This window comes from Vulpes vulpes, chromosome 12 (genome assembly GCF_048418805.1).
Source record: "Vulpes vulpes isolate BD-2025 chromosome 12, VulVul3, whole genome shotgun sequence".
In the NCBI taxonomy this organism is placed as follows: domain Eukaryota; kingdom Metazoa; phylum Chordata; class Mammalia; order Carnivora; family Canidae; genus Vulpes; species Vulpes vulpes.
In genome coordinates this window covers 125,333,415-125,345,491 of record NC_132791.1, presented here as the reverse complement: position 1 = coordinate 125,345,491, position 12,077 = coordinate 125,333,415, and the positions used below count along the sequence as shown (strand labels likewise).

Below are 12,077 nucleotides of genomic sequence, written 5' to 3'. Positions count from 1 at the left end.
TCTATTTGCTAAAGAATGGATAAAAAAGATGTGATATATATATATATATATATAATAGTGGAATATTTTTCAGTCATTAAAAAGAATGAACCCTTAACATATGAAAATATTGATGGAACTAGAGGGTATAATGAGGTGAAATATAGTCACCTCATTAGGTGAAATAAGTCAGACAGAGAAAGACATATGTCAAAGGATTTCACTGTGTGTGGAATCTAAGAAACAAAACAAATGAACAAACCAAAAAACAGATTCTAAATATACATAACTGATGGCTGTCAAAGGGGGGGTGGGTGGCAGGATGGCTGAAATATATAAAGGGGATTAAGAGGTACAAATTTTCCATTATAAAATAAATAAGTCACAGAGGTGAAAAGTACAGTATCAGAAACCCAATCAATAATATTGTAGTAAAGTTGTATGGTGACAGATAGTGCCTATACCTATCATGGTGAGCACTGAGCTATGTACAGAATTGTTGAATCACAGTATTATAGACCCACAACTCATACATCACTGTATGTTAATTACACTTCAATTAAAAAAATCCTTAAATCTTATTTTCTTTTTCTACTTTTATATCATCTTTTAATAATCTTCCCTCATTTTTTCTTTTTTCCTAGACAAACAATACTCATTTGTTTTTTTTTTTGTTTTTTTTTTTTTTAGGATTATGTTTGTGGGCCCAAGACATGGAGGTGGGAACATTAGAAATGTACAGGAGGGCTTCCCTTGCTCCCCAGTAAAAGCAGAATGCATTTACTCATCAAAGTTCAGTGCATTTGTCCAGTTTAGCACTTCATCCACTTCCCATTCCATCACAGCATCTATTCCACTGCCTTCGACTGATCTCATGAGCCCCTGGGTTGCTGTGTGAATTAAATCTAGAGTTTTAGGATTTGTTGACTTAGCCTGTAGGCTTCCTGCATAGTACCTAAACAGAGGAAAGGAAAGGAGACATAAATCTTGTGAAACAGGTGATTACTAGGAAATGCAGTTCATATATATATATATATATATATATATATATATATATATATAGTAGCTGTGAAACTATTTACATATTGCACCAAGTTTTTACCCTATTTAACTCAAATACATCCAAACCAAGTTCTGTGTCATGGGATCTTTTGGGAAAAAAAGAAATGAAAAGAAAAAGAAAAGAAAGAAGGAAAGGAAAAGGAAAAGGAAGGAAGAAACTTAACCATGCTAACTGGTGAAGCCTCGTTTCAAAACCACCTGTAAGTACATTGCACTGTAATGATACAATGAAAAACCAACTTATTAAATCACCAAATCACAGAATTACAGAGTCTTAAAGGATCTTGGAGACCAGATGACTAGCCCTCCTGTCTTACAGGAGAGAGATTAAGTCCCAGAAAACAAGGTCACGTGGCTAATAGTAGGTAAGAAGAGGAAAGGGGAGGGAAGGCAAAAGGAAGATATGGTAACATCTTTTTTTGTGTCAGGTACTTTTCATACCTTATCTTGTTTAATTCTCTCTAAAAAGACACAGCCATTTGTGACAGCTATTTTTATTCCCATTTTATGGGTGAGGAAATTGAGAGCTGGAGAAGTTAAGAAATTGTTCAAGATCATGTATGTAGTAAACAGATGTCAGAGCCCATATTCAAATCTGACTCCCAGTCCAGACTTCTTTGGCAGCACTGTTCTGTCTCATGTTAGTGTGAGCACATATATGAATGCATCCACCAAACGTGAGCTAAGTGACTAAAGACAAGTTAGCTGTCCTTACAAGAACATTAGAAAATAGGATTTTTCTTTGGTTTTTCATTTTAAGACCTACACTACAGTGGTATTCCTTTTTTTTTTTTAATTTTTGTTTTTTAAAAGATTTGTTTAAAAGATTTGTTGTTTAAAAGATTTGTTTTTTAAAAGATTTAAAAGATAAATTTGTTTTTTAAAAGATCCCTGGGTGGCGCAGCGGTTTGGCGCCTGCCTTGGCCCAGGGCGCGATCCTGGAGACCCGGGATCGAATCCCACATCGGGCTCCCGGTGCATGGAGCCTGCTTCTCCCTCTGCCTGTGTCTCTGCCTCTCTCTATCTCTCTGTGACTATCATAAATAAATTTTAAAAAAATTAAAAAAAAAAAGATTTGTTTATTTGACAGAGAGAGAGCATGAGCACATTGGGAGCAGCAGATGGAGAGCAGAGGCTCTCTGCTGGCCAGGAGCCCAATGCAGGGCTCAATCCCAGGACCTGAGATCATGTCCTAGGCTGAAGGCAGACGCTTCACTGCCTGAGCCACACAGGTGCCCCTGGTATTCCATTTTAAAAGTTAACCTACTCTGAAGCCGTTTTCACTTATTAATTCAACAGTGAGTAGGAAGCGGCTCAGGGGTAGCATGGAGCTAGGTAGGACTGATTTCCAGCTACCTGGCCTTGAGTCTTGTTTCTGTGATTTACTAGCTCTATGACTTTTGCCAAATAACCTAGTGTTTTGGGGCTTCAGATTATCTTAAAATGGTACTCATAATACTCCTCAGCATTCTTGAGAGGTTTAGAAGAATAAGTCCTTATAAAGCATTCAGAACGATGGCACATAGGTAGCATTCAGTAAAAGAAGGCTTGCAAATTCCTGGACAGTAAGGGGTAGGGCAGTGACAAGATATGTCTCTGCCTTCATGAAGTTTCTGCTTTTTCAAACTTTAAATAGATAATGACCCATGAGAGCTATTTTCACAGAGGCAGGAAAATGCCTTTTGATTTATATTGGTTAGTAAGAGCACAAATTGTTGTGGGTTTTTTTGTATATTTTTTTCTTGGAGTTCAATTTGCCAACATATACCTAACACCCAGTGCTCATCCCATCAAGTGCCCCCCTCAGTACCCATCACCTAGTCACCCCATCCCCCACCCACCTCCTTTCCGCCGCCCCTTGTTCGTTTCCCAGAGTTAGGAGTCTCTCATGTTCTGTCTCCCTCTCTGAGATTTCCCACTCATTTTCTCTTTTCCCTTTAATCCCTTTCACTAATTTTTATATTCCCCAAATGAATGAGACCATATAATGTTTGTCCTTTTCCGATTGACTTACTTCACTCAGCATAATACCCTCCAGTTCCATCCACATTGAAGCAAATGGTGGGTATTTGTTGTTTCTGATGGCTGAGTTATATTCCATTGTATACATAGACCACATCTTCTTTCTCCATTCATCTTTTGATGGGCACTGAGGCTCCTTCCACAGTTTGGCTATTGTGGACATTGCTGCTGAACCACTGGGGTGCAGGTGTCCTGCCGGTTCACTGCATCTGTATCTTTGGGGTAAATCCCCAGCAGTGCAATTGCTGGGTGGTAGGGCAGATCTATTTATAATTCTTTGAGGAACCTCCACACAGTTTTCCAGAGTGACTGTACAGTTCACATTCCCACCAACCACACAAGAGGGTTCCCCTTCCTGCACATCCTCTCCAACATTTGTTGTTTCCTGTCTTGTTAATTTTCACCAGTCTCACTGGTGTGAGGTGGTATCTCATTGTGGTTTTGATTTGTATTTCCCTGATGGTAAGTGATGCAGAGCATTTTCTCATGTGCTTGTTGGCTACGTCTATGTCTTCTTTGGGGAAATTTCTGTTCATGTCTTTTGCCCATTTCATGATTGGATTGTTTGTTTCTTTGCTGTTGAGTTTAAGAAGTTCTTTATAGATCCTGGATACTAGTCCTTTATCTGATAGGTCATTTGCAAATATCTTCTTCCTTTCTGTAGGTTGGTAAGAGCACAAATTGTAAGAAAGGATAATTTCACAATTTTCCCATAGTTTTTCATTGACTTACTTATATAATAAATATTTATCAAGTGTCCACCACTTGCAATGCATTGTGTACAGAGGTGGGGATTCCTTTGAGAAATTGCAGCTTTCCGCTCCATATTCCCTGAACATAATAGGCACTCAAAAAAAAAAAAAAAAATGCACTGAATGAATGAGTGAGTGATGATACCCAATGGCCCAGGTTTATTAACTAATGCTCATGCCACAACAAAAATGGACTTAAAAATCAGAAACTAAGATTGAGCACATTTTTTTAACATTTTTTAAAATTTTTTTTTAATTATTTATGATAGTCACAGAGAGAGAGAGAGAGGCAGAGACACAGGCAGAGGAAGAAGCAGGCTCCATGCACCGGGAGCCCGATGTGGGATTCGATCCCAGGTCTCCAGGATCGTGCCCTGGGCTAAGGCAGGCGCCAAACCGCTGCGCCACCCAGGGATCCCGAGCACATTTTTTATGAGTTCTAGATTTTGCCTCCCAAAATATATACTTGTGATTAGATATGGAAACCTGGATATTTATTTTTCCTTGACAACAGTGATTTACAACAGCTTATTTTTGTTCTCATCAAGGATATAAGGAAAGAGGACTTGTTTTAAAGAGAACTGTAGGGATCCCTGGGTGGCGCAGCGGTTTGCCGCCTGCCTTTGGCCCAGGGCGCGATCCTGGAGACCCGGAATCGAGTCCCGCATAGGGCTCCGGGTGCATGGAGCCTGCTTCTCCCTCTGCCTGTGTCTCTGCCTCTCTCTCTCTCTCTCTCTCTCTCTCTCTCTCTCTCTCTCTCTGTGACTATCATAAATAAAAAAAAAAGAGAACTGTAAAACTTATTCCAATAATTTGTTTTAAACTCTTTAAATATCGGTCACTATTTATAGTTAAGTGGGCTATAACAGTAATCAAGCAACAATTGGTTAGCAAGTAGAACAGAGTTTCAAATAGAACAGAAAAAAAAAAAAGAAAAAAAAAAGACAAATAGAACAGAAACCCGAAATGCAGATCACATTATAATAATCATAACTTGTTTTATAAAAAAAAAAAAAAATGAGTGATATTTAAAACAAAATCTTGGGCAGCCCCGGTGGCTTAGCGGTTTAGCACCGCCTTCAGCCCAGGGCATGATCCTGGAGTCCCGGGATCGAGTCCCACATTGGGCTTCCTGCATGGAGCCTGCTTCTCCCTCTGTCTGTCTGTCTCTCTGTGTGTCTCTCATAAATAAAATCTTAAAAAAACCCAAAAACCCTAGTTTGGCTTTAGAGATAATGTTGTAATATATCCATTTTTAAATAATCTCATATTCTAAGATAGAAAATTTAGAGAAAAAAGCACTATAAAAATGTTCTTCTGAATATACCAACAGGGAGAGAAGTTAAAATGTAAAAGACCTAGCAAGAATCAAAGTTTAAACTGGAAAAGAAGTCAAGAAGAGCTAATATCTGTAGGGCATAGGAAGGGAATATAAAAATCAAATTTTGTTTAATTAAAAGAGAGGTAAAAAAAAATCAAAATTTTATTGATTTTGTTCCCTGCTGATTGTCAGCAAAATTCAGATAGAGGATGCCATCAGCAAACAAAGCACACAAAATAACATTTCTTATTCATCCCCTGCAGCCTTACAACATCCAGCCATTTAGTGACTCAGCTCATTCAACAAATAACATGTATTCATTAAGCATCTACTGTATCTCCAGCCCTGTGCTGATAACCAGATCAGGGTCTCTGTTGTTTATGAGCTCTAAGTATAGGGGAGATGGTGGACAAACATGCAGAGATTTGCAAAAGTGTGACAGCCAAGTATATAAAACATCAATGAGGGTATCCAAAAAAAGTGCCTGTGCTTAGTTAAGTCAGGGAAGGCTTAAGAAAGGGATGTTTGAGCTAACTATCAAAAGATGAAAACCTTGTGGCCATGGAATTGACCCAGAAAAGAGTAACCTAGGGAGGGGAACTATCATGTGGGATGGAGCCACTGACGTGTTTCAGGTAAGGAGGTGATTTAATTTGTTTTCGAGACAGCCTCAGTGTTTATGCAGAAATGGAAAAAGATTAGAGACAAAGAGACTAAGTAGAAGTACTCTGCCCGTGAAGTAGAGATGAGAGCATTGAGAACCTGCAGTTGGGAAGGGAGGGACGTGCCAGATGTGGGAGAGTCTTTGAACACAAAATTAGCAGAACTTTAAAACAGATGACATATGGGAGCTTATGAAAGGTAGGAAGTCAAGGATAACCCCTACATTTCTGACTTGGATGAAGGGAGAAAGATGGTGTCATAATCTGAGGCCAAGAGGAATATGGAAAAAGAAACAATTTTTATGATGAGGAATATAAGAAATCAGTGTTAGACCAGTAGAATTTGAGGTGGTACTGTCTGTGTAATTAGTTCAGTTATGGATGAAGATTGTTTTGAGAGTAAACAGAGGAAAGTAAAAAAAGAAATAAAACTTATTATTCATGTTCTTATTACCAGGTATCTCTCCACCACTGCTGTGCCTGAGCTTCAGGAAATCATACAACCACTCTTGTCAATGCCAGCTGTTTCTAGGTGATGGCACATATGGTGAGTGTATTTTGTTGTTCTGAGCCTATTACAACACTTCCTTTACATGGAGGCAATGTTGTATGGAATGAAATGATGAATACGGCTTCTGTAATAAATGCTATTGCTGACAAAGGTAATGCAAGTGGAGAAACAAAATACACACCCAGAATATCTGTTTATCTCTGCAAACACAAAGAGATGCCACTTGTTTATGGGAAGGGTTCAATATAATCACCCTGACACCACATAGCCAGGACATGTCACTGTCAGAGGCAAAGCAATGACCTTTGCTGTACAGTTAGCTGTGACTGTATAACCTGAACAATCTCAGTGAGGAAAATACCATATTTATGAGTCTATATGTAGCCTCCATCCCTGTACCCATGGCTCCATTGAGCGACCACTTGATGTAGCCAGGTAAAAAAACCTGACATCACAGGATGGATTGTCTTTTCCATCTGAATACTTAGTTTTCTGCCTCTTTAGCCCTTTGGAAGACATTCACAAAGACACAAAGACACTCTATGCCCATTCTGAGCATACCTGTCCCCAGACCTAATCACCAATTTTCCCATTTATTTTTTATTTTTTATTTTTTTATTTATTTATGATAGTCACAGAGAGAGGGAGAGAGAGGCAGAGACATAGGCAGAGGGAGAAGCAGGCTCCATGCACCAGGAGCCCGATGTGGGATTCGATCCGGGGTCTCCAGGATCGTGCCCTGGGCCAAAGGCAGGCGCCAAACCACTGCGCCACCCAAGGATCCCCCAATTTTCCCATTTAATTCCATCCAAGTACCCAATCAGCTGAAAAGCTTTTGGTTACTGCCCACAGTCAATAAGATCCTTATCTCAAGCTATACCTCCTTTCTATACAAAGTAGAAAACTGGTTGTACTCACTGGGAAGATACCCTTTGACCATTCTTTGGGCCTATCGAGGCATTGTAATATAGTGACTGACCATATTTGGATATTGCCAGAATCCTGTGCAGGTCCATGGTGGATCAGACCTAATGTATTCTCCATCTGTTAGCTTACCTATGAGGTCAAAGGCTTGGAGATGCAGCAGAGCCAATGCAGCATATGCAGGTGTTGAAATAATTTGAGCCACCTTCTCATACAGCTTACTGAAGCCTTCTGGACTTTCTCAGATCCATTCTCATATGTACGTCATCTATTTTGTACTGAGATGATGCTGTATACTCAGTTCTATGGTTCATTGGATTAGATAAAACCCAAGTCAGTTCATAATCATGGAGCACTTGAATCCTACTGCCAAACATCCAGTCTCTACCAGGGCTTAGAAGCGGAACAAGAACTGATTTTCAAATGTAAAATAGTTGTTGGCAGAAAAGGGCATTACCTTACCCCCTAAACCCTCTGTGCTGAGATCTTCTTTTTACAAGAGGCTCCATACAGTATTTCACTATCTATCCAATACTGTAGGGTCTGCTTGGTCCTAAAGGCCAAGTGGGAGGACCTTTATCAACTGTGGACCTGCTACCATGTTCATTCTTACACCATGCCCCACTGGAGTCTGGTAGCCTCATTGATTACCTCGAAAATAGGTTGGAGGAGCATACCCCAACGTGGCATGTTTTACTTCCTAAATCTAGAGAGGCCCTCTAAGTGCTGTGTGCTTTCAAGACAGACATTACAAGGTGTTGATACTTGTCTCTAACTTTAGAATGGATATCCCAAAATGTCTGTAAGCTTTAGTTATGTGGCAAACCCTTAACATTTTGCAAAATGTATCTCTTTCCTTCTGGTGTGCATTTGTCTTAGTAAGTCATCCAGGGAGTTATTTTTTGCTCACTGCATCTGGTTAGTGTCATGGAGAGTCATGATGGTCTATGGGAACTGAGATGTGCAAGCCCCGAGGGAAAAGAGCAGGATTGCTGACGTAGCTCTGAGAGTAAGATGGAAACGTACATCCTCTTCTTTCCGTGTAAATGCAAACTGCTTCTCTTTTTGCTTACTGGTTGAGATGGAAAAGAATATTTGTTAAGTCAATAGCAGCATTCCGGGGCCAGGGGCTGTGTTGACTTGCTGCATTAAAGGAAGCACTCTGGAAGCTTGGTTGTGATTTGTGACACCACTTGACCTCTATCACTTTAAAGATCCGTTATTCCTGGTGCACTAAAGGAACCAATTCCACCACAGCTTTCCCCACTGTCATCTCCACTCAATAAAAGCCACCACAGAGTTCTTGATGAACTCCTCTCATTTACTAATCCCTTGATGAAAACTGTATCTTCTAGGACCTCCTAGAGTGACAGCTAGTGGACAGCTGAATAGATTGCATGTAAAAGGAACAAACATATGTATTCCCCTGAGATTTCACAAATCCTTTTTCCATAGTATACTAGAGCAGTTCAGGGATTTTGTACTTTGTTAGAGTTCAGGCTTTGATTAGCCAACCAGACAGACTTATATTTAACATCACTTCTGGGTACTCAAGCCAACACATTAAATTCACAATTCTAGATGAATGTGGTCGTTGTCAGTAAATTTAACCCATTGAGCCTATGATCTACAACCTAAAATTCCACTCTCATGCATGTTTCTGAGGCTCCTATTAATAGGGATTGGTAAATTCCTGTAAGTCTTTGGATTTATAAGCAATCTCCTCCTGGAGTAGACCTGTAGCTCTCTGTCTGGGCTCAGAGACAGAACCCTCACCATGGGCTGGAGGCAATGGGCGATGTTTGTGGGAGGATGCTAAGAACAATCAGCATCAGCACATCCAGTATCTATGCCAGGTGTAGTCACTGAAAAGCTTTCATGCAGAGGAGGCCTGGTTCCCTCAAAACAGGGAAGAAGGATTTCCTCCACCAACAGAGGAGTTTGAAGTTTAAGATTCTCAGCCTGCCCACATGTCCCCATCCCAGGTCTCTGGGATCCACTTCTTCCCCACTCATGCATTTCCCTTAGTGCATAAGACCTGCGAAAGCATTAAGCATTTGGCTGCATTGCAGGTACTGTAAGCCTACGACCCTTACAGCTGGTTCCTGGGTTGCCCCCAACTCACCCCATAAGTATAAGACATGAAGAACTACTTTATGGAGATCTTCTGAATGTCTGCATGTGTTCTTGTATAAAAATCAGTGGATAAATGCATAAAGAAAATGTGATACACACACACAAGAATAAAACAATGAAGCCATAAAACAATGAAGTCTTGCAATTTGCAACGACGTGAATGGAGCTTGAGAGCATTATCTGATAAAATAAGTCAGACAGAGCAAGATAAATACCTTATGATCTCACTTATACATGGAATATAAAAATACACAAGTTCACAGATAAACAGATTGGTGACTGTCCAAGGCAGAGGGGTTGGGGGGTGGAGAAAACGGGTGAGGGAGGGAGTCACAAAAGGTTTTACAACTTTACTGAGGTATAACTGATGTACAGTAAACACACACATTTAAACAGAACGACTTGAAGAGTTTTGACATAAGTATACACCTGTGAAATCATCACTACAATAAAAAAAAAAATGAACATAACCATCTCCCTCCAAAGTTCCTGGTGCCCCTTTGTCATTCCTTTCTCCCTTCATCCCCTTACCCTCATCTCCAGACAGCTAGTGATCTGCTTTATATCTTTCTAGATGTATTCACATTTTCTAGCATTTTATGTAAATGAAATCATACAGTATGAACTCTTTGTTGACTGGTTTCATTCACTCAGCATTGTTACTTTGAGATTTATCCATGTTGCTATGTGATTCAAAAGTTCATTCCTTCATATTGCTGAGTAGTATTCCTTTGTGTAAATAACAACAATTTGTTTATCCAGTGACATTTGGGTTGATGGACATTGGGTTCTTTCTGGGTTTTGGCTATTACAAATAGAACACTCATACACAATCTTTCTGTGGACGTGTTTTTATTATCTTGGGTACATACCTAGGAGTAGAGTGCCTGGGATGAATAGTAGGTGTATGTTAATTCGTAAGAAAACTGTCAAACTGGTTCTCGAAGTGGATGTAGCAGTTTGCATTCACTCCATAGCTGTGCCAACAATTAGTATGGCAGACTTAACCATTCCTGTGCATATACAGTGTTAAGTTATTAAAGTTTTAATTTGCATTTCCCTAATAACTAATGATGATAGTCATTACTTCACTTGTGCTCATTTGCTATCCATGTATATTTTATGATAAGAGTGTTCAAATATTTTGCTTTGAAGGTTGTCTTATTATTGAGGTTTGAGGGTTTTTAATATTCTAGATACAAGACTTTAATAATTATATATATATAATATATATACATATACATATATATTACATATATATATATATATATATGTAATGTTTTCTTCCTGTCCGTGGCTTGTCTTTCTTTTCCTCAAGATTTTACTTACTTAAATTCCAGTTATTTAACATCCATGTAGCTTGTCTTTTTTTAAATAGTATCTTTCAAAGAACAAAAGCTTTTAACTTGAATGAGCTGCAATTTAACAACTTTATATGTCATGCCTTCTGTGTCCTATTTAAGAAATTTTTGCCAGAACCAAGGTCTCTAAGATTGTCTTCTTTGCTTACTTGTAGGTATTTTATAGTTTTAGCATTTATGTTTAGATATGTGACCTCTTTCAAGATATAAAACTTTATATATATGTTGTGAGATGAGGATCAAAGTTCGATTTTCTGCATTTGAATACCCGCTTTGTTGAAAAGAACATCATTTTCCAATTATATTGCCTAGGCACCTGTGTTAAACCTTACCAGTATTCATGTGTATCTATTTCTCAATTCTCTATTTTGTTCCATTCATCTATATGTCTATCTTTATGCTAATAACACAATGTCTTCAGTATAGTAGCCTTATAAAAATCTTAGAATCAAGTAGTAAAAGTTCTCCAAATTTTGTTTCCAAAATTGTTTTGGCTAATCTACTTCCTATGCATTTCCATATACATTTTCAAATCAACTTGTCAATTTCCTCAAAAATTCTGTTGTAACTTTTGATTGTAACTGAATTGAATGTAGAGATCAATTTGGAGACAATGGACTTCTTATCAATATGGAGACTTCTGATCCATGACCAACCTATATCTCATCAGGTATTTGAGTCTTCTTTAAGTTCTCTTAGCAGTGTTTGCAGTTTTTAGTGGACAGGTCATACAGACTTTTTTCTTCAATTTACACTGAGGTATTTAATTTTTCTGATGTTACTGTAAATGTATTTTTAAAAATTCAATTTCCTACTGTTTCTTGCTGGAATATGGCAAGATTCCATACCTTGACAAACTCACTTAGTAGTTCCAGTAAGTTTTTTGTAGGTTGTTTAGGATTCTGTACCTAGTCAATCCTGTCAACTGTGAATAAAGAATCTTTTAGAGCCTCCTTTCCAATTTCAGTGTCTCCCTCATCCTTCTTTCTTTCCTTATTGTACTGACTAGGATCTCAAGTCCAGTGTTGTGAAGAAGTGGTGAGAACAGATATCTTATCCTTAGAGGGAAAGCATTCAGTCTTTCACCTTTAAGTATAATCTTAGCTGAAGGTTTTTTGTAGATGTCTTTTATCAGGCGGAGGAGGTTCTTTTCTATTCCTAGTTGAACAAGAGTTTTCAAAACAAATGGTTGTTGGATTTTTGTAGTATTTTTTCTGCATGTATTGAGATGGTTATATCCAACTTTGTTTCTAAGTCTGTTAGATGGTAAATTGCATTGCCTGATTTCCAAATGTTAAGCCATCCATGTACTCCTTGGATAAACACCATTTGTTCATGATGTTATTT

At 38.6% G+C, this 12,077-nt stretch overlaps 1 protein-coding gene across 1 annotated transcript in view; it reads right to left on the bottom strand.

Moving 5' to 3' along the window:
• C12H11orf65 (chromosome 12 C11orf65 homolog) overlaps positions 1-12,077 on the bottom strand; it is a 55,593-nt gene that overhangs the window by 8,413 nt on the left and 35,103 nt on the right. The window contains exon 6 of the mRNA XM_026006720.2: positions 764-934. Within this exon, the coding sequence (XP_025862505.1) occupies positions 764-934 (171 nt within the window). The remainder of the gene's footprint in view (positions 1-763; positions 935-12,077) is intronic.